This window comes from Perca flavescens, chromosome 2 (assembly GCF_004354835.1).
Source record: "Perca flavescens isolate YP-PL-M2 chromosome 2, PFLA_1.0, whole genome shotgun sequence".
Lineage (NCBI taxonomy): Eukaryota > Metazoa > Chordata > Actinopteri > Perciformes > Percidae > Perca > Perca flavescens.
In genome coordinates, this window is record NC_041332.1 from 16,882,262 (window position 1) to 16,909,675 (window position 27,414).

At 38.6% G+C, this 27,414-nt stretch overlaps 1 protein-coding gene across 3 annotated transcripts in view; it reads left to right on the forward strand.

Moving 5' to 3' along the window:
- The window catches only part of rbm20 (RNA binding motif protein 20), a 53,881-nt gene extending 26,921 nt beyond the window's left edge, over positions 1 to 26,960 (forward strand). For all 3 annotated transcript variants that reach the window (XM_028591828.1, XM_028591834.1, XM_028591844.1), the window contains 13 exons: positions 5,953 to 7,000; positions 7,422 to 7,486; positions 7,867 to 7,976; positions 9,105 to 9,205; positions 17,816 to 17,962; positions 19,899 to 20,030; positions 20,111 to 20,190; positions 20,332 to 21,034; positions 21,127 to 21,213; positions 21,376 to 21,958; positions 22,360 to 22,425; positions 23,904 to 24,025; positions 25,902 to 26,960. In XM_028591828.1, the coding sequence (XP_028447629.1) occupies positions 5,953 to 7,000; positions 7,422 to 7,486; positions 7,867 to 7,976; positions 9,105 to 9,205; positions 17,816 to 17,962; positions 19,899 to 20,030; positions 20,111 to 20,190; positions 20,332 to 21,034; positions 21,127 to 21,213; positions 21,376 to 21,958; positions 22,360 to 22,425; positions 23,904 to 24,025; positions 25,902 to 25,970 (3,313 nt within the window). In that variant the 3' untranslated portion in view covers positions 25,971 to 26,960. The remainder of the gene's footprint in view (positions 1 to 5,952; positions 7,001 to 7,421; positions 7,487 to 7,866; positions 7,977 to 9,104; positions 9,206 to 17,815; positions 17,963 to 19,898; positions 20,031 to 20,110; positions 20,191 to 20,331; positions 21,035 to 21,126; positions 21,214 to 21,375; positions 21,959 to 22,359; positions 22,426 to 23,903; positions 24,026 to 25,901) is intronic.
- The last annotated feature ends 454 nt before the right edge of the window (positions 26,961 to 27,414 follow it).

The window sequence follows — 27,414 nt, forward strand, 5'->3', positions numbered from 1 at the left end:
AATGAGCAAACTTTACTCACTTTCCATCTACCTTGACACCCATAGTCCCTATATCTATAATCACAAGATTGGTCTGAAGTGTCCAGCACTATGCCAGTAGCCCAGGAGTCCATATTAGTCTATTAAGAACACTGTTTGTCAGGATGGCAGAGGGCAACTCCAGTATTTATAGCTTTGAGTCATAAGCTGGAATGGTGTAAGTATATCTCTCCATCAGCATGCTAGCTCACTTAAGAGGGTACAATTGGCAGTGGAACTTGGAACTGTCAATTGTACGAAGTGAGTCAATTACCATAATTACATGTGTAACTCCTCAGACTGTGGTATGTGGTTTTAATATAGGTCTGTTTTATGTTTTCATTATTGTATTTATTGCAAATACAAAAAACCCATGCTAAAACACCCATGTGATCCTTAAACTTAATGCACATCATTTTGGCATCTATTAGATGTTTGTTCTAAAACACAAACATCAGTACTTGAAATAGCATTTTAATTTATTTTTAAGCAATCAGCTTTTATATCAGTAAAACTTTTAGTGACTGAAGTTGCCCTAAATTAAGTTTTCATAAATCTACCATTACCATGTGTGAAATTGGTGGGGCAACAGTAAGTGAAAGTAACACAATTGTTAAAAAAAAGGGTTTAATATCCACTGTTGCCCTTAAGTATTTTTATTTTTTAGTATTTAGTCCAGCGAAATCCAAAATTATTTGTTATTTGAGGTTGAGTGTGTCAGACTTCTGCCAATTCTTGGAACTTAAGTGGTCAGCAGCCTGACATGCACTCTCTGTCAGTTGACCGCATAAATATTGTGGTAGTAAGCCATAACAGATAGATAGATAGATAGATAGATAGATAGATAGATAGATAGATAGATAGATAGATAGATAGAAATATAAAATATGCAACAAGTAACAAGTAAACAGTGTGTAATGTATGAGTATGACTTTATTTCGAACCTGTAACAAAACAAACAAAAATAACAAATAGAATGAACAGTGAACATATAGCAAACCCTCAATATACAAATTCTCATGAACATAACCGTAAATAACATAAAATAAAGGAGAATATTGGTCAATTTCAAGACATTGCTCTGTTGTTTGTAAATTTGGAGTGCTGTCAGTAGCGAGAAAAACGAAAACAATCGGTGTTGCCTACACCGTGTTATCCTCCTGCTACAGTTTCTACCCAGGAGGCTGAAACCGGGCAAGTTTTAAATGTGCTTTTAGCCTCTTAACATGTTTGAGATGTCTTTACAAGTGCCTACCCATATGAAGTGATTCCTTCCGAGTGAACACAATGAATCTGACTGCAGTAGATGTGAAAGAAATGCATAAAAGATTTGCTAATTCAGCTCTGTTTAGTTCTGGTGTTGAGATGGCAAGATTTAGGGACCGTCTACAAACTACAACAATGAAAAGAGATACATTGCATGCATTTCTTTCACATCTACTGCAGTCAGATTCATTGTGTTCACTCGGAAGGAATCACTTCACATGGGTAGGCACTTGTAATGACATCTCAAACATGTTAAGAGGCTAAAAACACGTTTAAAACTTGCCCTGTTTCAGCCTCCCGGGTACAAACTGTAGCAGGAGGATAACACGGTGTAGGCAACACCGATTGTTTTCGTTTTTCTCGCTACTGACAGCACTCCAAATTTACAAACAACAGAGCTACGTGTTGAAATCAACTGGAATTCCCCATTAACATAAGATAAAACAATATTAACAACGATAGGAAGAAGTATACACTCATATGGTCCTACCCCTTCCCTGCAACAAGTATGCCGAAAGCAAAGTTATATTGATGTCATTAAGTCATTGTGATGTAGAACTGTGGACATAGAATCTGTTATCAGTTGTCTCTAAATTGATTTTGGATTGTTTGGTTCTATGAAGGTTTTAGAATTACTTTCTGCCATTATTTGCCAGCCATTACACCTCATTGTAAAGTTGAGTGATATAAATGAACTGAAATTGCACAACCTTAAAAATATATGCATAAATACAATATTTTAATATTATGTCATTATTTTATGTCAGTTACAGCAAGGTTTTTAAGTCACAAAACTTACATTGTTTCCTTGAGTTTTCATTTTGGATTTGTGGTGTAATTTCAGAAACATATGTCTACAGCAGGATAGTTTATAGCTCAGTATAGCTTAGAGCATGAATTATGGTTGTGATATGATGAGTTTATGATGTGGCAATGTAATCACAAGACCACATCACAACTACATAAGCCAGTAGGAAGATAGGCCCGGAGGTGATAATCCCCTGCAAGATTCAGTTGCATAAATTCATACTGTATTTAAAATTGTCTTTTGAACTTTTTATATTTAAGAAAGACAATTAAAAACCTGTTTTATAATCCACCTATCCGCATGCAGAGTACAACCTTTTAACAAGAAGCTGTGGAAACATGACCACAAATAACCATTATTCAGTGCATCAGTTTCTCTGTGTACAAAAGTTCATGGCTGACAAATCCTTCTTTAGAACAATTTGGGATTTCGACACGTCTAATCTGATTGGCTTGTCACCTTTTAGCAGGGTTGGTAGGAGCAGTGTCTAGATAGGGCAGTGTCAGGTGCTTAACATAGATGATGTGATGAATAGTTGAGTAACTAAGTTTAGACAGCATGTGAGAGCATTCATCAGAAAAGGACAGGCCAGTCAAACAGGGTAACTGCACCAGTGGGTGATATAGCTCTAAGTGGTTCTATTAGCAGTTTGTGTTGTATGATGGTGGTGTACAGAACAGTATAGCAGGAAAATAGGCACTTAGGCAGCTAACCTCTTGATATTTGAACCATGCCCTATACAGCTGTCCTTGTTTTACTTCAACTACTCTCTCTTTATCCACGAAATTGAAATTATGTTAAACCACCTCTCTGTGGAAGGTGAAATCCATAATTTTCCGTATGTTGTTTAGAATTAATTGAAATTATGTTTGAACTACAAAAGATGGCAGAGCTTCTAGAATTGGTCTTGTTATAAAAGTTCACAACGTTGTGTGTAACCAGCTACAACAAATGTATATTATGCTTGAGTAAATAAAACCCCAATTAACAAAATGGAGAAAAAAAAAAGATATTAATATTTAAATAAATCACGGGAGAGTCCGGTACAGCCTGACTCTGGAGATAAAACTGAGTTTACCTCTCCTATTCAAGTTTATGTTCTGCTTGTTATACGGTTGTTTGGTAAATTGCTCTTAAACACATTAAGAGAGGATTTAGCTTTTTTATTTTTAATTCTTATCATTTTGGTATGATTTTCCTTTGGTGGCTGGCTAAAACCTCTTTGGGGGGGTTGCCAAAAACTCCTCTATGCAGGAAAAACCCTGCTAAATCAAAGAGGGCCCTCAAACCTTCAAATAATCTGCTGGGAGGGGGCCTTGCATCTTTCCTCATATCATCTTGTCCTGGGCACAAGCAAGGCACACGGTGGCCCTGAGCGGTGAAGAATGTCCATTTTACTTGTTGGTAAACTCAACAATCATATTTGTGAACCATAGAAGACAGACATGAAAATCCTAGGACAACTGTTGCTACATCAAGCCCTCCACATTCACTTTATTCCCAGTTTAATATACCTAGACCATTGTTGTCCCAGGTCCCGCTGCTTGGATGTATAACCGAGTTGCCTTGTTCTCACTGTCACTAGTAGTTCACACAATACAGTGCTGTTCAAATAAAGGAAACTATGAAATTATAAAATATAAGATATTCTAAGCAAATATATATTTGTTCTGCTTAGCTGACATAACCGTCTTTCCTAGCTGCTTTTGTCAGCCATACAACCAACGGAAAATACATTTGCTTACCCTAAACAAGCACATTTGTTATGTTAGAGAACAGCGTCCAGCTGTGCAATACCTCTTGGCACTGATTATTTCCTTTGCTTTATCCTAAACCCAGCAGTACTGACAGCCAGCTGATGGCTGTGCCCAACTGCTGGTCCATCTGCTGCTTAGTCACCTAGAGATTTGCCTTGTCAGCAGATACTAGCTGTGAGGCACACAATTGTGTGAATATGGGGAGCTGAAACTTTCTAAAAGCTACCATCAACAAGAATAGGAAAGCAGTGATGTAGCTATGGAGTAATGTCTCTTCGCCAGTGATATTTCTTTCTGTAGTTCTAAGATTAATGAAATCTAACATTAGGAGGGGGAGGGTAATTGTATGCACTTTGTGCAAAACAAAGTCTGATTGATATATAATGCTGAAATAGTCATTAGATAGTTGCATGCCTGTTCTCATTTCTGAAGGTTTGAAGTATGGATGCCACTGTAAAGCTACTCAAGATGGGCTTCTCACATGGTCAATCTGTGGTTGATCACATGATGAATACAGTTTTTTTCCAATTGCTAACACACTAAAATGACATGCATAGCACAATTATTTAAAATGACACACAGAGAGCAAAACCTCTTCTCAAAAGTCTAAACACATTTTCTACTTTACACACATTTTGCAATTCAAAATGACACTTTTTACAATTAATTGTTACCATAGTTTTATTTTTGTTGCCTCTTTTTTTTATATATATATATTTTTTTTTTTTCTGCAATTTTCTTTTTCAGTTTACTGTTTTTTGTGAGCATATTTTTGTTCAGTCCAATATAAATATATCTGCTGTGCATATGTTGCACTGACTTGTTTGGTGAAAAATTAAAAAAATAATGTTTCAACAGCATGTGTATCTATCAATCTGAAGAATTTTCTACAATTTGAACTATTTTAGTATTATGGCAAAGCATACTAAATATGAGAATGCTTTTCATTATGCCTAACAGTGTGTAGTTGGTTATACAAAATTCTGATAATATGAATGAAGTGTGTGCCATTTGGTGCAAAAGTTTGATTTTGATAATGCTATATGTAGTTTTGGTTGCAGTGCTTCATTTTGCAGGATATATGAGGTATTTTGAAGTTTGGGTGTGAGGTTTTGTGAATTGTGTTACATAAAACCAGCCTAGTTTGCAAAATTGTGTTTTAGCAATTGGTAAAAACTGTAAGTGTGGCCCTGATCTCATCAGAGGTGGCTCTCCTTCTTTCTCTTCTTCCCTCCTCCTCCTCCTCCTCCTCCTCCTCCTCCTCCTCCTCCTCCACCTCCTCTTCATTGTCGTCCCCTGTCTCTCCCTCCTCCTCCTCTTGCTCTCTATTTTTGGCATCCATTGTTCAAAACAGGTAATCTGACCTTTGACCTATGTACAGTCTTATACTAAAGCAGTGATTGGTTAGTGTTCAGTTAAGCATAATGTGTTTGCACATGTGAGGAGTGTGTGTGTGTGTGTGTGTGTGCCCTGGTAAATAAGTGTAGCATTTTGATTGGTTGTGTTTGGAAAAGGAAACTTCACGTCACTTCCTGTTAGATTTTTGTGTTTTAGGTAGAGAATTGTGTGTAATGTTTTGAAAAAAGTGTTTTAAGCAATTGAAATCTGAGTGAAAGGCTGAGAAATAACTTATGGTTTTAGAGATTTGCTGTGTAGTTTTGCACTTTGAGTGAGCGGTTTCAAAGATCGTGTGACATGAAAAGATTTTGTGTGTAAGCAGTTGGAAAAAACTGTAAAACGTGCTGCAGGTAACATTTGAGATACTATGACATACTATTATGACCATCCATTGCTCTTCCATGCCAGTTTCCTCACCTTGTAATTAAAAATGGAATACCAGTCCCAATCACCCCCCATTAATTCTCTGTGTATTAAGTGTATTTAATCTGTTTAAAATGTCTAATAGACACTTTCTCTTCTGCCACAATTCAACCACCTATATTTCTATATTCAACCAGTAGTTATCTTGAAAAACAAATGCCTTAAACATGAATTGCTGAGTTACAAAACAAATATGAAGTATTATTGTGTAACATTATGGAGAGTGGATTTGTTCTTTGAGGTTTTTTAAAGTATGTGATTTTTATCTTTTTTTCCCCATAGCCTCAGTGCGGTGCCTGTGGACAGTGCCGATAAGAAGAGCCTCCAGATAGGGGGCCAGCTGCCAGGCGGTGTGCAGGTGGGACCTCAGCAGCAGAACCAGCAGCTCCTCCTGACCCCAGCCAGCCTCCAGCTCGCTCAGCTCCAGGCCCAGCTTACCCTCCATCGCCTGAAACTGGCTCAAGGGGGCAATACAGCCACTGCTGCCACTGTTCTCAATCAGGTTCTTTCCAATGTCGCCATGTCCCAACCTCTGTTCAATCAGCTACGGACTTCAACTATGGTTGGGAACCCTCAGGGTGCCTTCCCCACTGGGGTGCTAGGTTTTTCCTCCTCCAATTCAGCCTTGGGGGCCTTGGTGGGTGGTGGATTCAATCAAAACCCAGGAAATGTGAGACTGAACCATCCTGGTGGAGGGGGCACAGTGGGCCAACAGGGTGCGGAGTATGGTAAAACCTCAGGATCAACATACCCTTGTGATACTGACAGGCGTGTTCAATACAACTTAGTTGGGGGGACATCTGCAGCATCCGCCACTGCTGGTGATGGACAGTACTCAGTGATTAACACTCAGGCAAAAAACATGAACAATGTTGGTTTTCAGAGAGATTTCTATAGGCATGATATGCTGGGGCAACAATCTGGGTTTAGTGTCAATGAGCAGAACATGCATGTTTATAACTCCACTGGGCATAAGGAGCAATGGAAAGGCCCTGCTAACTTGAGCCACACTGGAAAAGTGGATATGGTTTCTAACACTGCCAATGTGTGGACAGCAGCTGGGCAGCAAATTCGGCCCAGAACGGAACTGTATAACCCAGAGGAGCCAACCCCTGATCCCAAGTTTAATCCCAGTAGCGGGGTTTCCTCTTTTGCTTCCAGTGGCACACAGGGGTTTGGGGGCTACCAGCCCCTGCATGGAAGTGAGGAAACCCTATCCTCAGGTACCAGGACACTTCAGCCTTATCAAGTCAATGATTACCATGCCGTCACACCCAATCAACTGCCACACCAGTGTAGCATCTGTGACAAGAAGGTCTACAACCTCAAGGTGAGTAAACTGATCAGTCAAAATGTAAATGCTTGTTTTGTAAACAACGGTAGCTGTAGACCACCTGAAACTAAACAGAATGATTCACCTGCAAGGCTATTTTTCAGCTCACACCTCAATTAAAAATAGGAAATGGAGAATTGAGCAAGCTGGCAATACAATCCCCATGTAGTTTGCCTTCCAATAAAACAAGGTCATGTGATGCTCATAAGATTTTCAAACCCCTAAATGTGTTTTGATTGTTTTGATTTGAGGTGCAGCCACTAATTTACTAATCCAAAATGTTGTCTCTTTATTATGCGAAGAGACAACATCTTAGTGGCTGCTCTCAGACATGAGCTTATGCAAGACCTACCATGCTGTGTGTGTGTGTGTGTGTGTGTGTGTGTGTGTGTGTGTGTGTGTGGGGGGGTGTTTTTAGGACTGGGACCAGCACGTGAAGGGAAAACTACACCTGCAGAACCGAACCTTGTACACAAATGAAAGGTGAACTAAAATTCTTTGGACAGAGTTAAACGTTTTACTACTGAGTGGCAATTTAAGATGTTCACAAAGCTAGTGGCTTCACATGGTTTATTCCGATTTTTGTTGATTTGTTTGCTTTTCTAATTATCCTTGACCACGGGTTGGCCATTTCCCCAACCCGCTTACCAGCTATGTTTAAATGTGTTTTTGTTTAAGCTTTAGCACTATTTGATCGTTTTGGAGTAAATATCTCTCTTGAGTGTTGGAAGCATTTTATTTAGCTTTTCCTTCCTCTATATACAGCTGTCTTAATGTTTCTATGAATATGAGCTCTGTCACAAGATATGAGTGAGCAAGGCAGGGGAGAGGCAGCTAAAATCAGCCTTCTCTGATTGTTGCAGCTCCGCAGTGGTATCAGCTGGAGCTGTTCACTACCCTGTCAGTAGGTCTTCTGATGGAGGTCTAAACCCCGGAGGGACAAACTCCATGGTCTACTCAGCTGCAAGTCAAGGTAGGATAACCCATTTGTTACCACAAGTGCGTCTATTTGCTCCTGATGTTCTACTGATGTTTTTCGGAGCGCTGGAATATGTGAAACAGAGTGATAGATGGAGGTCAGGGAGTATTTTTAGAGTTACGTGAGGGAATGAGGCAGCATGTTTTTATAACTTGACAGAGTGTATTTTAATACATTGATGTATGCTGTTAGAATATGCAAAATATGGTGCACCACAACACTTAGCCAACCCTTAATTTGCACTTACTACTTTTGGTGCACATATTATAACAGCAAACCCACCAAGCTAATGACACGTGTAGTGGTTTTCTACACAGAATCAAATTGAGGACCTGTTTTCTATCGCATCACTAGTATCTGTTCACCCTATATCTATATTCCTTTCTATATCCCTTATGTATAATTACTTTAAGACAAACCACCCGTGGGTGGCTGCGGACAGCCGGAAAGAGTCAGCCTTGGAGAGACTGCTCTTCAATCAGAAAAAACATGGTTACCAATGAATACGTAACCTATGATTATTATTATTCTTTCAGTTAAGTATTCAGTGTTTGGAAAGGTCGGTGAACAATAGCGGTAAATAAGAAGGAAAAATTGTGTCTTCTTTTGAACTGTTGTAGCCAGCACTATGGGCCATTGTTGAGATTTATAGCCATATCATTATAATTACAGCACATTCAACTAATTGTAAGTTTTAAAAAATCTTGTCTTTAGAATTTAAATTAAATCTTGAATTAATATGTGTATGTATATTTTAGAGGTACCCTCAAAGTTCCATTTAAAAGGTGTTTTCAGACTGTCCGTTTTAAACACCAACCCACAGCTGGAAAAACAAACCACCTGACAGTATATTGACATCACAGTAAAATGTTACTAGTAGCACCAGTATCATATATCCCAGATGTCAGTTCTTAGAACTGATGCATGTTTTGAGTCATTTTATTCCAACCAACTGTTATCAAATTTCCTAATAATTATACAACAAATAAACTAATACGTGAGGGAAAAAAATAATAATGAAGGTTGAATGATAACATTGAGCTTTTGATTTAACAAATATAACTTCATTCCACACTTGGTCGACTGAATACGGCAAATCCAAATTTTAAATTGTTTCCACAGATGTATCCTCAGGAGCCAATACATCATACTTGCCAGCTGCAGCTATGAAGACTTATACCCCGTCAGACACAGGATTTGCCGCACACCAGCCAGAGTCAAAGGTCAGACAAACAAATGTTTTTTTTTTTCCTCAGGATTATTAGAGCTTGCCCTTGGCATATAACTCAAATTTTGTGACAGGCCCTAAAGAATACTAATGAAAAGAAACAGCTGTCATCTTTGAACATGAATACGGCTGTAGATTGATTATATCTTGTTTCAGGAAAATGTTCAAAGTGATTTATAATTCATTCATTTGACTCCTATCAATGACTGCAATAACAGACTCGGAGGGCACTATTGGTGTTGTTTGGTGCAGAGTCAGGCCCCGATCAGACAGAGCGATGCCAGATTCATCTTTTTGTTATTCTTGCTTGGCAACCACCCAATAACCTGTCCTCAGGCAACCGTTATTTTGCTGTACAGTTAAATGACATCGGGCGCTTTTCCGCTCTGAGTTGAAGTGTTTTTTCAACTCGATACGTTCAGGGCTGTCCTGCAAAAACACGAGGCGCATAGAGCGGAAACACTTGAGGCGCTCCGCAAAAGCAGCGAGCAACACTTCACTCTCATTGAAAACAATAAGAAAAAGCCGCCCCATGCAGCTAAAATGCGCTCTGTCTGATCAAGGTGCAGACTGATGATATTGTTGTATGTTATTATATTTTATCTATATTTACCTAAAATACTGCATTTCTCCTACATACTGCATTTCTTCCAATGTATCTATAAACAATTTGTAGCTCAGCAGTATGAAAAAGTGCATAAGGTGCTGAATGAATGGACCCAGATCCTCTTGATGACAGCTGCTGGGGCCCAGCAGGCTTTGTCTGAGCTTGACAACTCTTTTCCACTCAACTGGATAGTCTGGCAAACTGTGTCATCTTTTCCACTCAACTGGATAGTCTGGCAAACTGTGTCATTAAATGTTGGCTAGACAATATGTGTTAAGATTTTTTATGTATCCTTATTTTACCACTTGATGATTATCCAGCCCCTGGATCCAATTGATGAGGTAAAATGGGGATATACATATGATAAAATAGCTTCCGTATTGAGGAAGATAAGATAAGATAAGATCAGATAAGATAAAAATGTTCTTGCATTATTCATACTTTTGTGTTTTATGCCTCATTATCATGTTTTTGTTATTGCTAATTGCATTACTGATTCATCAGTTCCACTTTAGGCAGGGGGAAACACATTTGACATTTTGAAGTGCGTCGTACTGCAAATGTGTTAAAGCCAGACACAACTCAGCAATGTCTTAAATTGTCTGCCTTTTCAGAACAAAAAGAGTTTCATGTTAACCAAAGCAGCTGTCCACACAAGCTCTGCACAGGCTCATGCTCCAACTACATCACACACACGTACCGTGGAGCTAACTGTTTAATTGCACTTAAAAATCGTACTCTACTTATACATGTAACCGCCTTGTGGACGTTGATAGAGGATTTGAATAGGCTGCTGAAGGGCTGCTGCTGTAATGACGCTTGCCTGGTGAAAATGAGCAGTAGTTCAGATTTTTTATCCACATTGTACTATAGACAGAACAGAAGTTTATTTAACAAGTACTATATTATTTTCTATGATTTTTTATTTCATTGCCAGGTGACAGAATCTGTAAACATACTCAAATTTAAGACTTTGATTACAGTGGAGGATGCAACTATAATACACTGTAGGAATGTATAGGGTTACTAATAGGTAATAAATGGTCTATGTTAATCTTATCACTATGTCTTTGGCTGCAGTTAAATAAGATTATTTCTTAGGGCTTATTTTTTACTCCTTGCTGCCCCACAGTCAGTTTGCCTGTCCAAAAGTGTTAGCATTGGGTTTGAAAAACAGCAGCTGTTAATAGGCATCCATCACGAAGGCAGGTCTCTTGAAAAGCACAGTTCAGATGATGAGTGAGGTGATTAGCCCCAGTGAACCTGTGGAAAGCCATCTTTGGTGCCCTGTGCGCAGCTTTCAACAGTCAGCAGGCATTAACATGCTCACAATGCAGGAGCACATACCTGCACACAGATACATACTGTACCATACACCCTGTACTTCATGTATTTTAGCTGCAGTTTTCTTAACTTCGAACATACCCTACCAACCCTTAAAGAAATCGTTATGTCCAAAAAATACATTGGCTCTTTAATGAAGCCACTGTATATCACATTTATACTAATCACTATACAAAACATAGGCTGTTGTATGACTAATAATATTTACTATGAAGTAATAATTAATATAATATTGAATGAAAACAATATAGGTTAATGAATCAATTTATAAACATTTTTACTTGTATTTCAGCCTGATGTATCTGGTATCTTTTAACGTTTGGGGATTTTTTCAGAAATGTAAAATGCACAAAAGGATTGCACTTAAACGTACAATATGTAACTTTCTGCCGCTAGGGGTCTCTAAACCAAAACAATGGACGGTAAAACTGGACTTTTGATGACGTTGTGAAGTTGCGTGGAATTATGGGAGTTTTTAGTGTTAAACACCTTCGCTGCCGGTTAGAATCATATGTCAATGGTTAGAATGCATCTGTTCATGGACGAGTTTACCCATTCAAGTTTATTCACGTTACGTTTAGTAACGTTTATTCATGTTATTGTAATAACATGCTGTAATGAAAGTAGCTGGCTGATAGCTGACTGGGGGCTAACGGTAACTAGCTAGCTATATGTCCCGGGGCTGTTGTCAGCTGTCATCCCGACTGAGTCTCTCTGCGCCGGGGGAGTGAGGCAGACAGACCGGGGTGTGCTAGCTGGCTAAATAAGCATTAGATTAATCGTCTATCTATACAGCTAACGTTAACGTTACTAGTGAAGTTATTCGTGGGTTAGCTCAGTCCTGTTAGCTGTGGTCAAAACAGTCATACTAAAAATAATTTTATTAGCGTGTTGAACAATGTTGTAACTTCATAATGTTACCCACAAAGCATTAGCATCAACGTTAGCACATTGTAGTAACGTTAAGCTGGTATCAATATTGAACTTATAAAATAGAGAAGGTCTCTAAAAGTGGGATGTAATTAATCACAAAATGATGCTGTATGGCAAAAAAAAGCAGTATTACGGTTACAAGTATTTTTTTTCTGTGACATTGTATGATTTACTTATCATTTACTCCTGAACGTATCATCTTGGTGCCAGTGTTCTGACGGAAGTTAGAGTAACTGGAGGGTGAGAGGTTATATGACGCCACTGACGGGCGACTAAAGGAAACGTGCCGTGTCTGAAAATAAAATAACAGATTTCTCTGGGTTTGACATTTGGTGTAAACATTTGGGATAGTGTAAGAACACAACTCATAAAAATATATAACATAGGTATGGTCGTTTTTAGACATTTTAAAGCAGAAATGTTACATATTGTACCTTTAAAGAGAATATAAATAAATATTACATGCATTTATACAGATAACTTAAGAAAAACAAGAAGCTAGTAGTATATGGTAAAAAGGAAATATCTAGTAAAGAGTATGATTAAAATACAACGGATAATTTGGGCCTCGTAAAGAAATGTGTATAAGATCTAAGAATAAAGATTACATTCAATTACATGGTTGATGGGGGCTGTTCCGGATTTGGAGGCCATGTTGTTTTCATTACATCCCCTCTACTGTAAAACCACTTCTTCCGTTTCAACAAACATGCGTGACTCTGCTGTTTTATCTTAGCCAGTTTCTTTTCTTTTATTGCCAGTGGAACCAAATATAACAGGAGCCTGAACTCAGTGATGTGAAAGTCAAATGCTTCATTGGTTGGTTATTGACAATGGCTTTTATTGTATCATTGGGAAAATATTTATAGGCTGTGTTTCATGAGCTAATGTTGGTTGCTATAAACACACACCTGTCGAAGCAGAACAGGTGGGGTTTTACTGGTTTTAGAGCCCTTTGTTGAACAGAGAGCCCTTACAGGAATGCACACGCACAATCACATGCAATGATAATTTGTAAACTTATTTTCGGTTTATTAAGTTTCATTTGTGTATGTTTGTCTATGAAAATTAAAAAGTAAACACATATTGTACATTTACATTCAATTAAATTGATTTTGTGATCAAAATAAACAACAATTATTACAACCTGTACAGAGAAGCTCACACACATGTGCATAACATACAAGCATACCACATGCATTCTTGCACATACACAGCAGTCGTTTACCGTTTCCAGCTGCCCAGTTTGAAGTAGCACAGTAGCTTCATATGATAAGATAACTCAAACAGAGATAAACACAGGATTACAGCTAACTGCTGTCAGGAGCACAGACCTTAAGACCCCCAGGTCACACCCCGGGTCACACCCCCAGGCAACGGTGTAACGTTTCAGACTGGTGAGTGACTCGTAAAGCGATCTGAGGGATCGGCGTGCCTGTGCCATGTGAAGGAACGTGGGGAGAAACTGTGAAACCAGACTGACCATCTCCCTGGGTCCTTCAACATGGAACCTACTTTGTACAAATAAACAGACATGTCCTTAGGAGAGATTCCAGCTAATGTCATTCAGCACGCTGTCAGTGAAAAAAGGAAAGCCATGTGTGAAATGGTTGTCCTTTACACCATTTGGCCCTTGTTCAGTTGGTCATAGTGTTGAGAGTGCTTCAGCAACAGAACATATGGCTGAACACACTGTGGCAGGTAAAGCCATTACCTCTGATGACTGTAGTGTAGGGTACAAATAGTCTCATCTGTACATTTATAGATAAATACATTGAAGGAACAAAATGCTGTATTTTGTGTTTTCTTTATGCTGAACAACTGAAAAGTAAAATGTAATTTAGTGTGATAAAGCCTATATTATAGAGAAATGTTGATACACAAGGTTTCAATCATACTTAATCCCCAATTAAAATGATATTTTGATATAGGTATAGCCTAAAACCGAGATTGAAGGACTTGTGTCAACTGAAAAATCATTGTTTTCAAAAGTTTTGTTTTTGTTGTTCCATGCATTGAAAGTCTCAACCGCCAAAGTGTGTGTACTGTAGTGCCTCCTTGTGAGTAGGCAATGACATGGCATAACTCTGCGCCTCTGGTTTGCGGTTAACAGAAACAGCTACCGTTCAAAGCCTGAGCCAACCTTGACAGTGATATCAGTGCTGTGGACAAACTGTCTGAGCTTTCAGACACAGACAGCATTTTACAAGTCATACATTAGTGAGTGCAGTGAGCAAGACTCTTGTTCTCTCAAATAGTCCAAGAACATAAACAGCCTATTCCTGGATCTGTTTATTGAGCCCAACCTGCACTGACCTTTATATGTGTTCTGGTGGTGGCTCGGAGCTGATGAATAACATTATCACTCTTATCATCTGAAGCTGTTTATGTCAGCCTGCTGGCCAGAAACCATTAAGTTGTCATAAAAATTCAGTGATCTGGCTCATCCAGATCATTTGATCAGGGTTGTATGAATAGTAATATGACCTTTTCACAATTTGCGAATAGAGTATCCCATTTAAAAAATTGTGTCACTAGCCAAAAGTACTACTAAATGTGTCCTCAGTTTATTAACTACTAATATCAGGATTTTGTGAGATACAATCACATTATTTATGGATTTTGTGATCAGTGCTTCATATTTGTTTTGAATACTCCCACACTTGCATCGGATTATGTTTCGACATGCATAGTAAAGTGACTTTGAGATTGTAAAAGTTTCCTCCTCCCCTTTAAACATTCTACACTTCCCATCTATTGGACCCAGTATAAAGTATATGTTGGTGTTGGATTTTCCCTGAACAAATTCCCTGTACAAACAGAGACCCTTGCTGCTGGTCCAAGGTGGAAATAGGACCCCATTATGTCCCACACATGGAACTGTCTGTCAGGTCTGTCAGCCAGAGATGCAGGAAGGAGGAGGAGGGGCACTGGAAAACTTGCAGTTACAGCACAATGTTTGCAGAAATGAGACTCCAAGATATGACAAGCTGAATTTACAACCGCTTTCTGCTATACTATAATGTCAGAGGAGCATGAAGTGTCAAACAGTAAGTCTACCGGCTAGTTTGATGATGAATAAAGAAAGACAGATTCAATCAGTCAGTGGTAGTTGTCTTTGTATTCTAAATGTAGTACGTACATTGTTGGGAAAGGTTAAACAACAACTAAAAGTGTGCATATGATGCATGATGGAATCTGGACTTCTTCTACACATGCCTCTGAACCAGGCAGCCATAGTCCTTTCTATGGTGGAGCTAGTTCTTTAGATCATCTGTGTTGCCTTCTTAGCATGTCTGCTTTGGACAGAGATAGAGGTTGAAAAAACGTGGTTGTGAGTCTAAGAAGGAAAGATGCAGGTAAAGACAGATGTGAAGATAAATACTTCGGCAAGAAGTTGGGACAGATGGGCTGCAAAATATTTGAGCTGGGAAAAAGGTTGGATGAATAATAAGAAATCTGAAAGAGAAACAAAGGAAGACTAAAAACTTTTAATATTATATGCCTTATAAATAAATCTATAAAAGTAAATAATAATTAAGCAATAGATTGTCAGAAATAGTGATAATACAATACCTAAAACCAAAACAGATTAAAGTAGTTTCACCATCTCTGTACTGTCTCTCTGCAGCCCACTAGAGCTATGATCGGGCCCAAACAAATCTGACCTGACCCTACATGAACCATCATATATTTCTGTGCAAGCCCAACCAGAGCCGAACTACGGCAGCAGTTTCGCGTCCGAGCCCGTTTAAAAACACAGCTAAAGTCAACTAACGTCTTTTCAGTGCGGTAACAGACATTTGCGACCTTATCTCTGATATGCGCCTTCTCGAATGTTCAGCACAGCCAAAAAACTGTTATATACCATATATATGCCAAATAAAGATTGTATAACATTTCTCCTTATCGATGAGAGTCAGGGGTCTCGGGACTGTTCTAGGCAACTGCTATCAGTGACATGATTTTTGAACAGCAGCGAAAAATCAATGAGACAATCAAATGACCATGACATTACACAGATAAGGTCTGCATGAAAAAAGAAACACTGTGAAATTTGCGCAAACCCGACCTAATTCAAACTCGGGGAAATATTGAGAAATAACAGCTAGGCCCGAACCCGGCAGCAATGCAGGTCGATATAGTTGGCAGCCCAGAGGGATTTATGTCAAATGTGTGAAATGTCTGGGGCCAGTCAGCTGACAAGTCTCTAAATCCAAACAAGTAAACTTTGATTATCACTGTTGCACTACTGCCAAGGAGCTATTAATAGATGGAATGAGGTGGGTTGTATCAAGGAGGGAAAGTGACATGACATCCTCTGTGATAGTGTTACATTGACGTTAGATGGACTAGTTTCCTACAGTATGATTGACTTTGATGTGCTACACATCAAGACAGAGACTTTTGGAAGAATGTTTTTTTTTGCTGTCGAGCCCACAGTTAGATGAGGAGATATCATTTTAGTTTCCGTTTCATCTGTGCATATCTAATTGAAAGTTATGCCTACAATTACTGGAAGCAAGGGGGAACTGCTAGCCTAGCTATGTATATTTATCTATGTAGAAATAGAAAAGGAAGTGGTTGGAGGCGTTGGCTTACACATTGCAAATAGACTCCTTGACCTACGACAGATGGGTTCAGTGCATGCAGGATCTTAGAGGTTCTTATCATAGGGTTGGCAGGTTTGCGCACTGAAGTTAACAACTGAACAAAACCAGATGACTGGCCCAGTTCATGGTGTTAAAGCTGCAGGGGGTAGAATGCAAAAAAACGCCATAGTTTGAATTAGAGTGAGACCTCTTCTCTCTCTGTCGCACAGGCAATGTGTGCACAAAACAGAGCGTCATCTTTCTGAAATGACCTGGGATTGACCAAATCCTACTGTCACAGGCTAGAGTTACTTAAGCCTCAAAACAGAGCGCTGAGGAGATGCAGAAGTCTAGTTCTCTCTCAGACCACTTCATTTACAATATGATGAAAGATTATTATGGATTTTTTGCCTGACAACGCCAAAAATAAGGTGCCTCAGACAGTTGTAAAGATGCCCTGCCACACGTATTTCATTACTTTGTGGTAATGTCTGAAGTTCTACCATGGACTCTGTAGCATTTCTTGTGGATAAAATGCCTTGGTTACCTTGTTTCAAGCCATTCTAGCGTGGTATAGAAAGCCTACAGGAAGAGTCAGCTCAATTTCTGCAAGTTCTCATTAATATTCAACAAGCTAAGCTGTTTGAATCTGATTGGCTAACAGCTAGCCAATGAGAGCTTGGCTGTCAGAATCCTTTACCCAGCCCATCTGGGCGAGCTAATGAATAGTAATGAGCTCAGGCAATATGATGTCAGACTGACCAGCTTTTGTAATTGGCCTGATTTCTCTGCGTATTTCTTTTCAGGGGCTAGAGCTGACAAAGGAGGTAGCAGTTCATTTTCACATTCACAACATAACACAAACACATATGGACCTAACATATTTCAAAAAATGCAAGTAAAAACGGTTTTGTATGACAGGGCAACTTTAATGTAATTTTAAGCAGTATGAAGTTACTTTGATTCTGGTTTGGTGCAAGTTTGAATGTTTAAATATTGATATAACGCTATTAGGGTTGTTGACTCAATTCAAGAAATGTTATTGTCAGATGTTCAATAATTGTTTTGCTAATGATCTGTGTGATATTTAAATAATATTCATGGTTGTAATTGTTTTGATTATTTGCAGCCATTTTCACCCAGAAAGGCCACAGCAGGGCGAGTCATTCACATCTGCAACCTCCCTGAAGGCAGCTGCACAGAGAATGATGTCATCAACCTGGGACTACCCTTTGGCAAAGTCACCAACTACATCCTCATGCGCTCTACCCATCAGGTACAAGAACCTTATTGTTGATTGATTATTTGTTATTCATATACATGTCCCAATGACAGAAAAGGTGTTGATCCTGTAAATATTTTGTGCACATAACATGCATCAGATCTCCAAGCTTTCATTCTATCCTATGTCTTCTGGTGTTGTATTTGATGCCTTGCAAGCTATAATCCCAGGGGTTTAATTGGCGAGGATAAATAGTATCCTTTCTTTCTTAAACTGGCTGCTCCACTTATTGCTGAGCAATTAACTCATATATTCAACCTTTCTATTTCAACTGGCAAATTTCCCAGTATCTGGAAATTGGCACACATAACTCCACTGCACAAAGGAGGAGGCAAAATGATATGGACAATTACAGACCACTTTCAAAATTACCATGCCTTGCTAAGCTCCTGGAATCTCTGGTAAATAATCAACTTAAGGTTTTCCTCAGTAGTTCTGCAGTTTTGAGTCCTCACCATTCAGGATTTAGAGCCAATCATAGTACCATCTTAGCTGTTATATTAGTCGCAGGTAATATTATATCTGCCCTTGATGAAAAGAACCACTGTACCTCCCTTTTGTAGACCTTTCAAAAGCATTTGATACGGTTGACCATCCCTTGCTTTTAAATACAAAATGTATTTTGTTTACTAAGGCCAGGAATATTGACTATATAGCTTGTTTATACACACTGCGAGTGGATCAAAAATAGAGTGTGTGTCCAAGTACAAATATCTTGGCATCTGGTTTGATGAGAAGTTTTCTTTTCTTTACCATATTGATAATCTAATCATTAACTTGAAACAGAAAGTAGGATTCCTTTACAGAAAGAAATCCTGCTTCCCTTTATCAAGCAGAAAAAGAATTGTTGAAGCAGTTTTTCTTTCAGTGCTTTATTATGGTGACGTTATTTATAGAAGTGCTGCTCCATCTAATCTCATACGCCTTGACACAATTTATCACTCCACTCTTAGATTTATCACTGGAGCGAGCGACAACACCCATAACTGTGTACTCTAAGCTAAAGTGGGTCTATCTTCTTTAGCAGAAAGATGTGAAAACCATTGGTGTCTGTTCATTTTTAAGGCCATTAACGGTAAGCTCCCTCCTTATATTTCTGCTCTGTTAGAGTAGAACTCAGGGCCTTTTCAAAAAATCTAACTTTTGGTCATGAGGGTTCAATCAGAACTAGGGAAATCGGCATTCCTCTATAATGCACCAACCACCTGGAACATGCTACAACAATCATTTAAATTAAGTTATCTTTCAACATATGGGCAGTTTAGAGCACTGGTTTTAAATACTCATAATTTTGGATGTAATTGCTTTTAATCATTTAAATGCTAATTTTATCTGGATTACCTTGCGATTGTATTTATTAGTATATACTGTATGTTGATTGCTCATAATTGTTATTAATGATTTCTATAGTCTTTGCATTGAATATTTATATATGTGCAACATTTGTAAATTGTGTTTTAAATGATATTGTGTATTTATTTTATGTTATCTTGGCTACATTGAGAATGAGGGCTTAGTTATTTATGTGCATTTTTCTGATTATCATAAGCTTTTTTCCTGCTGCAGCTGTTATGTGATATCATTTACTTTGACACAACTTACTGGTTGTTTAACTACCAGTACATGACAGCTCACTCAGGTTCCGAGGTTTCAGATATCATAACTGAACTACACCATTAATATCACCCCTATCAAATTTAAAGCATTCATAATAAAATCGTGGTATCAGTTACAGGCACGACTGTTCCGATGATTTATTATGGCAATGACATGTGATACATTGTGATAATGATTTTTTTAAAGATTTGCTTGCATCCAGTCTGACATCGGAGATGTGAAACATGTTTGTGCAGATGTCCTGCAGGACAAACCATATAACAGAAGTCAGAAGGGGATTATTGTTTACGGCAATTTTCTCTTGTCCTACAAGGCATTTCTGGAGATGGCGTATGTTGAAGCAGCTCAGGCCATGGTTCAATACTACCAACTTACTCCAGCAATGGTTAACAATCAGAAACTACTCATACGAATGTCTAAGAGGTACAAGGAGCTGCAACTCAAGGTAACACTGAAGAAAAAAGTAAACAGCAGGTTATAGGTTGCTTTAGCCAATTACTGAACACAAATGTATTTTCTGTATAGAAACCAGGTAAAGATGTTCAATCGATCATCCAGGATCTCACCTCTCAGAGAGAAAGGGATGAGATGCCAGAAGTTGAATAGTAAGGAAACTTTTCATTTGTTTCATTAATTAATTTTCATTATTGAAGTTGAGAGTGTGATATTTCTGATATCATAAATAACAACACAAAGTGCAGCTTTAGAGGATTTCTCCATGTAATCTACCCATCATCTCCCTCCAGCTACATGCCAGAGAGAGCACGCTCCCGCAGCCCTATCAGCCGCTCTCTGAGTCCTCATTCCCACAGCCCCAGTTTTACATCATGCAGCTCAGCCCACAGCCCCCAGGGGGCACCATGCAGGGGTCCGGAGAGAGGCAGCAATGGCTTGGGCCCCCGCCGGGGCTCTTGGGATAGGTCATCACACTTACGCAGGGGTGAGGATGAAAGGGAGAGGGATGACCCATGGAGGAATGGGGGCAGCGTGGATGACGATCGGCCCAATGGAAGGGCAGCTGACTGTCGGAAGGCTTACCAGAAACCCTTGGATCATATCAGCTCGAGATCTGCAGATGAGCGAGGAGGAGGAGGTGGTGAAGGAATGAGGGGCAACAGAGACTGGCACCCACGAGGCAGCCCTCAAGGCATGTCCTTCAACTCTTACAGGAATATGGAGGACGATTTCTACATGAAGGAACAAATGTACAAGTCAGACAAGCCGCCCAGACCTCCATACCAAAGGCATGACGCAAAGCCAAAGAGGAGGGATGGTGGTGACTACCACAGTAGATCGAGGCACTCAGAGTTTGAGATAACTGAGGAGCCACTTCGCAGAACACTAGAAGACAAGAGGCAGGGTTCACCAGGCAGGGGCAGGAACAAAAAGATAAGCAGGAGGCACACCACTGTGGAAAAACATGAGAAAGAAAATGCTACTGAAAATACCGTGAGTTACTTTTGTAAATATATATTATTTGTTGTTGTATACTTCCTTTGCATGGCACAGCCTTCTAGCTGCTAAGTCATTCCTTTTTCCAGGATCGCCAGTCAAAAGAAAAATCTGTTTCACCTCAACAAAGCAATACGCCAAAAGAAGCTACTGAATGTAGTACAGAAAGAGACACTGTAAGTAAACATTTTGATCAAGCTCTTCAAACTCCTTCACGCCCCTATTTGACCCCACCGGTTAACTGTAAACTTGTGTACACCCTCTTTAAAGCTACAGGTTGCTACTACTGCAGTTGGAGTAGAATATTAATAGCTCTTTTTCTTGATCACTTTTCTAAGGTGAAGGAGTGGGGAAGTGGAGATGACACTGATGAAGAGTGTTGGTATCCTAAGAACATGGAGGAACTTGTCACTGTAGATGAAGTGGGAGGAGAAGATGATTCCATAATTGAGCCGGATCTTCCAGGGCTGGAAGAGTATGTATCCTGCCCCAAAGAGTCTGCAGAGGAAAAAGCAGCCGAGGAGCATATATTACCACCTACCTCCTCCTCGTCCTTGGAGGTGCAGGAGACGTCCAACGAGACGTCTAACCAGGAAAAGGATGCTGGAGGCCCGGCAGAAACATCTGTAGATGAGAAACCAGGGAATGTTTTAACTGCAACCAGTCCTGAAGACCAGACACTCAGTCCAGAGATTGCTGAGCTCCCAATCACTAACCTTAGTGACTTCCCCAGTGAGGAGTTCAAGGCTGCACTGGAGGAGACATGTTTAAAGGATAAAGTAACCAAAAGTGGGCCCCCAAAGGAGCCAATGGAAAATCACATGTGTGTATCAGAGGACAGCCAAACCCTGGAAGTAGGACAGGTCACAGAAACAATCAGTAATGGGGTTCAACACAAGGATGCTGATATGCTTAAAAAAGGTACTTTTCAAAAGAGTAGTCAAATGTTAAGAGTAGATTCACATGTAGTCTCGCTTTTACCACACACAGTCCACATAGCATTCCGGGATGGGAGAAAAACATGCTCTGGTTTATTGGCATTTCTTTAAACCAATCACAATCATGTTGGGAGGTGCTAAGCGCCCGACAAAGCCACGTTGCCGCTGCAAAATAGCCTCGGAAAGGAACATGTTTTGGTGGAACATGTGTACTTTCTAAAAGTTTTTGTTCTTGTTTCAGATATTTCATGCAACTCTGTCATGTAATGTCCTAAACTTGTGTCAAACATCTTTATATATTTTTGAGTAAAAAGTCAATACGTAACATGCCCCCAAAGAGCATCATTTGTAATATTTTGTGCATCATTTAAATGTCTTTTACAGAGATTGAGGCCCCCTCGCCGTCTCGTGAGCAAGACAAAGCTGTCAGTGAACACAGCATCCCTTTGGGTAAGTGTAACAAGTTCCATTGTCACACTGATTCTAATTTTAATGTTTTATAATACACTGAAAATGAGAACAATACCCACTATATTTGAGACCCTCAATGATTTTATTTATTCTGTCCGCAAATATCAGGATATGTAAAAAAGATTTAATGGTAGAAATAATGAAAAAAACGGATCAGATTTCTCTGACTGAATTAAACCCAGTCCAAGGGTCCTTGAACTGGTCTATATTTAATCATTGTCGCAGAGACAAGTTCATTGAGTCTTCAGCTTGTGGTTCTAGTCCTAAAGATAAAGTCTTATCATGTACCTCATTAAGTGTACCGACAGCCTGTTGCATTAGCACTCTAATTGACTGGAATTGCGTGGTCACTTTGCTGACCTATTTCTGTGAGCAGGTTGTGAAATGCACCCCTGAGAGATGAGTATTTATGTTATAATTAGGGCTAGAATGACACAGCCAAGCACATGGCCAGTACTGGGCCTGCTGCATGGAGACTGGTGCACTTAACAACAATAGGACAACAAGACTGTGTCTATTTCTGTTATAGTATGATGCCCCGAGGGTGTGTGTGTGTGTGTGTGTGTGTGTGTGTGTGTGTGTGTGTGTGTGTGTGTGTGTGTGTGTGTGTGTGTGTGTGTGTGTGTGTGTGTGTGTGTGTGTCCATTGATAGCATGGCTAACACAAATTTAACACTGATGAGTCATGTGGTTATTGTTGTTGCCATTTTGGGTACCATTTTTTTAATTGTCACAGTCAGATATGAGTTGTTGAAAAGTATCTTGGTACTCACCTTTTTAAGGGATTAAAATAACATGCATACTAATATAGGAAATATGTTTTGTAAGAGGGTTTTCATCTTATCAGCAGAAACCATTAAGTCACAGAATAGTATCACTTTCCCTTTAATTCATTCAACATTGGAGAAAATAAAATTGTAGTGTTTTTATGAATACTTTTCATGTGCAGTTTACTAACATCCAGTCCCTTGGTTTAAGCTTGTATAAGTTATTTGTTTTGCAGATACAATACATCTTGCTGTCAATGTGAAGTTCCTCTCTGAATATAGTTACCTTTAATTTGTATTTCATATCTGAGTGACATAAAACACTTGCAAGTAAATTAAAAGAGTTTTCATTTTGGTATATATATGTAACAATATATGTTGTCCCTTTTTTTCATTCATTCAAAAAAAATGATGTTGACGAGAATCAATCATGAAGTTAATTATTTAGCCTGCCGTTGACAGAGGCATGCTTTAGTTTCTTTGTGTTGTTTTGAATAAAGAGAGTGACAAAACAAATGAGGATACAGTACAATAAATAATAGAAACATGATATTTTTACTGTCAAAATTTGACAATGTGCAGCAACTTACCTCAAATACTATCACTTTAAATATGCTTTGTGAAGACCCACATCTCTCAGGTGTTGATTTATGCGAATTTAATTCTAATAGTTGTGTTTGCTGTCTAACAGGTGTTGAGTTTGTTGTGCCGAGGACCGGCTTCTACTGTAAACTCTGCGGACTGTTCTATAATAGTGAGGAGACTGCAAAGACCACTCACTGCCGCAGCACCGTACACTACAGGAACCTACAGGTACACACTGCACAGAGACACACTGGTCCTTCAGGTGAAGTTGGTGATGATGACGAGAAGGAATAAAATGATAATCGGGAATTATACAATTCAACATTTTATTCATTCTTTAGTGAATTATATGAGCATGCTAACCGTTGCTGAGGTAGATCTGTGTATCTGACAGTTAATGTACATGTAGTACTGTATGTACGTATACAACATGTCTGCATGTGCATTTGCTGTCACACCTTTTATACTAGCAAACGTAATATATATATTAAACATTTGAATCTGTATGCCCGTATGCTCCACTGTAATGAGAGCACTGCTGGTGTGGTCCACAGTTAGTGTGGTCTGGTTGCAAAATTCACAAGATTTCACCACCTCTTGCTGGGTTGGTAAGTTATCACTTCACATACATGCAGCACATGCATTTTATATTAATTTTGTTGCCTTTCTTCTTTTCTTCTTGTCTAATTTTGGGGATGAATTTTACTTTAAATGTTCAATTCAATATGGTGCTTTCTAAACAAGACTGCAAAAGACAGTGAATATAGCCTATTAATAAACTAATCATATTAATTATAATAATTGAGTAACTGTTTAAATGCCAAATTTGGTGGATCCAGTTTCTCAAATTGTATATATGACTTATATGACTTTAAATGAAACGTCTTTGTGCTTTGTACTATTTGTTGGACAAAGCAAAGCAATATAAAAGATTTTCTTACTGAGATTTTAGAGACTACGGTCTTTTTCAAACAGTTATTTGAAAAAAATAATCAACAGATTAATCAAAAATCTAAAATAAAAGGCACAAATGCTGTCTGATGTGGGTACACAAACTAGCACACACACACACACACACACACACACACACACACACACACATGAACGAGCATACACATTGCATGTAAAATTGCAACTGTATTAGGTTTCTGATTATTGGCCACTCAGCACCGAGCCATCTTGTATTTCTCTTGTCCCCGGCAGCACAGCTGAGGCAAGCCGGAGGAGCAGAGATTTAAACGTTTGATGGATTACATTCCAAGAGGAAAGAAACTGTTTGAAACAGTTGTGCTGTCTGTCAAAGCTCTCTTTGTGTGTGTGTTCTGGTGTTTAATAGTTTTAGATCATTTTTTGTCCTTTTCTTTTTACCATAGATTTCTGTTTAACTCTACTCACTTATCTATGTAGTTTAACTTTAACACAGAGAAGTGAATATATTTTTTAAATGATTGTTTGCATTATGATCAATTCAGTTTAAAATCCAACACAGCATCAGCCACAGCTTTTAACCAGTCTTTAACTGCTGTACAAAAAAAGAAGAAAAGAAAAGTGAAGAGAGAGTGAGCGAGGCTCCAGTTCTCAAATATTTGAGTCAAGCTCAACTGAACTGAAGCTGGTAATTGCTAATTTTTTATTTATATACCTAATATTTAGATTTTCCAGATTATAATGTGTCACTTCATTATTGTATTTGTGGAAACTTCTTTCAAAATGGATGTGGACAAATAAGGACTACAGCTCTCGTCACTGACACTTATGATCACTCAACTCAAAACCATTTTCATAAAATGTTTAAATAGCTCTAAAAAAAATTATAGTTCAGTAAAACGTTCAGTAAAATCCAAAATGCTGGTGGTGGAAAGGATTGGCCAGCTGGTTGTTTGACTGCAATGCTGACATTTATCAAGATGCTGCTTTCTTGTCCTGACCTTTCTTGAAAAAGAAACATTTTATCTCAGTGAAGCTGCCACAAATCATCGCTAAAGAGGTCTCGGTTGTTGAGAAAACACTTTACCATGTGTTAGCAGAAAAAACCTCTGTGCAGTCAGATTAGTCATTTCGGATTGTAAATCTTTGCTTTTTCTGTTCTTCTACTCGTCCACAGAAATACCTGTCCCAGCTGGCAGAGGAGAGTCTGTCGGGAATACTTGCTGAACCCTCAGCTGCACACTGACGTCAGCTTGACCTCTCACGTCTTGTACAGCAAACAGCAGAGGAAAGATTCTCGTATGTGTGCTGTTTGTGCAAGGCTATGCACAACTACAGCATAGATAATGTGACTCATGGAAGCTAGAGCATGTTCGACAATTGCACTGCTTTTCTTGTTATGGGATAAGGGATGTTTAGATGTCTTGGTACTGACAATCCCAGCCATAGATTATCTCAATTTTGTACAAAGCTGAGGTGTAATGTATATGGAGGCTACAATATGTAATTGCATCTTTGGAGGGTTATCAATTTTCTTACAGTTTGCTTCATTTGGACTGTGTGTGATAAAAAAAAATGTTATTTTTTTTGGAACGGAAATGTATTTGCAATGATGATTATTACTGAAAAGACACATTTTTATAGAATGGGCTTCATGTTAGTAAATTTTCTGAGTTTGAATCAATTTTAGCAATGATACATTTACAGCTGCAAAATGACTTGAAATATGTGCCAAGGAATGTTTTTACTCAGTTAAAAAACTTAGTCAGATTCTCAGGTTTGTTGTATTTGTTTAATAGATTTGCAATGTTTAGCTTAGTACACAACAATGCATTTGTATTTAATGTGAGGCTTTTAATGCACAGTACATACAACAGTAGCTGTCTGTCAGGTAAATGTAAATCACTTGATAATCATGCAGGATATTTATTTTCTCAAAGTTTTATATTGGATTGAATTCATAAGACAATCCCAGTCATATTTGCCGACATATGTAACGCCTTAAATATCAAAGACCTTAAACTGGACCATGTGTTTAATTTATCAGAGTTAAACATGCAATGTTTCATGTTTAGTGAAAGTGATTTGTTCAGAGGGATTATCACGCCAGACTCTGTTTTTGTATACTGTGAATACTGATCCTGTGACATCAATTATAGGGTTGTTTTCTTTGACAAACTTTTCATATGATTTTTGATGCAAAAAAACATGAATAAACATTTTAAACGTGTGTCAACAGGTATTTTTCCTCAAATAATCATTGTGTAGAGTCTAACATATTGTGTATGCTATGTGATATATAATGGCCACACAGTCACAACACAGACAGGTACAGTGCAGCATCCATCCATCCATCCATCCATCCATCCATCCATCCATCCATCCACTTTCTGTACTAGTTCTTGGTAGAACTTGAGTTTGGAATGTTGTAAAAGAGCTCCCCCAAGTGTTGAGGCAACAAACACATCTGTGTGTTAAAATTAGGCCTAAATAGATGTGTAAGTCAGTTTGGATATGCTTGTTTGTTTGGACATTTAACATTGATCCTCAGCTAAATGATTGAACTTTTATTAAAAATGTCACTGTCTGACAGTTATTCTGCTTACTCACACAGTATTTTTACACAGTGAACTGTTCAGACTGCATGCTTGGCCAGAAGAACAAATAATGCTAATTTGACAGATCAATGT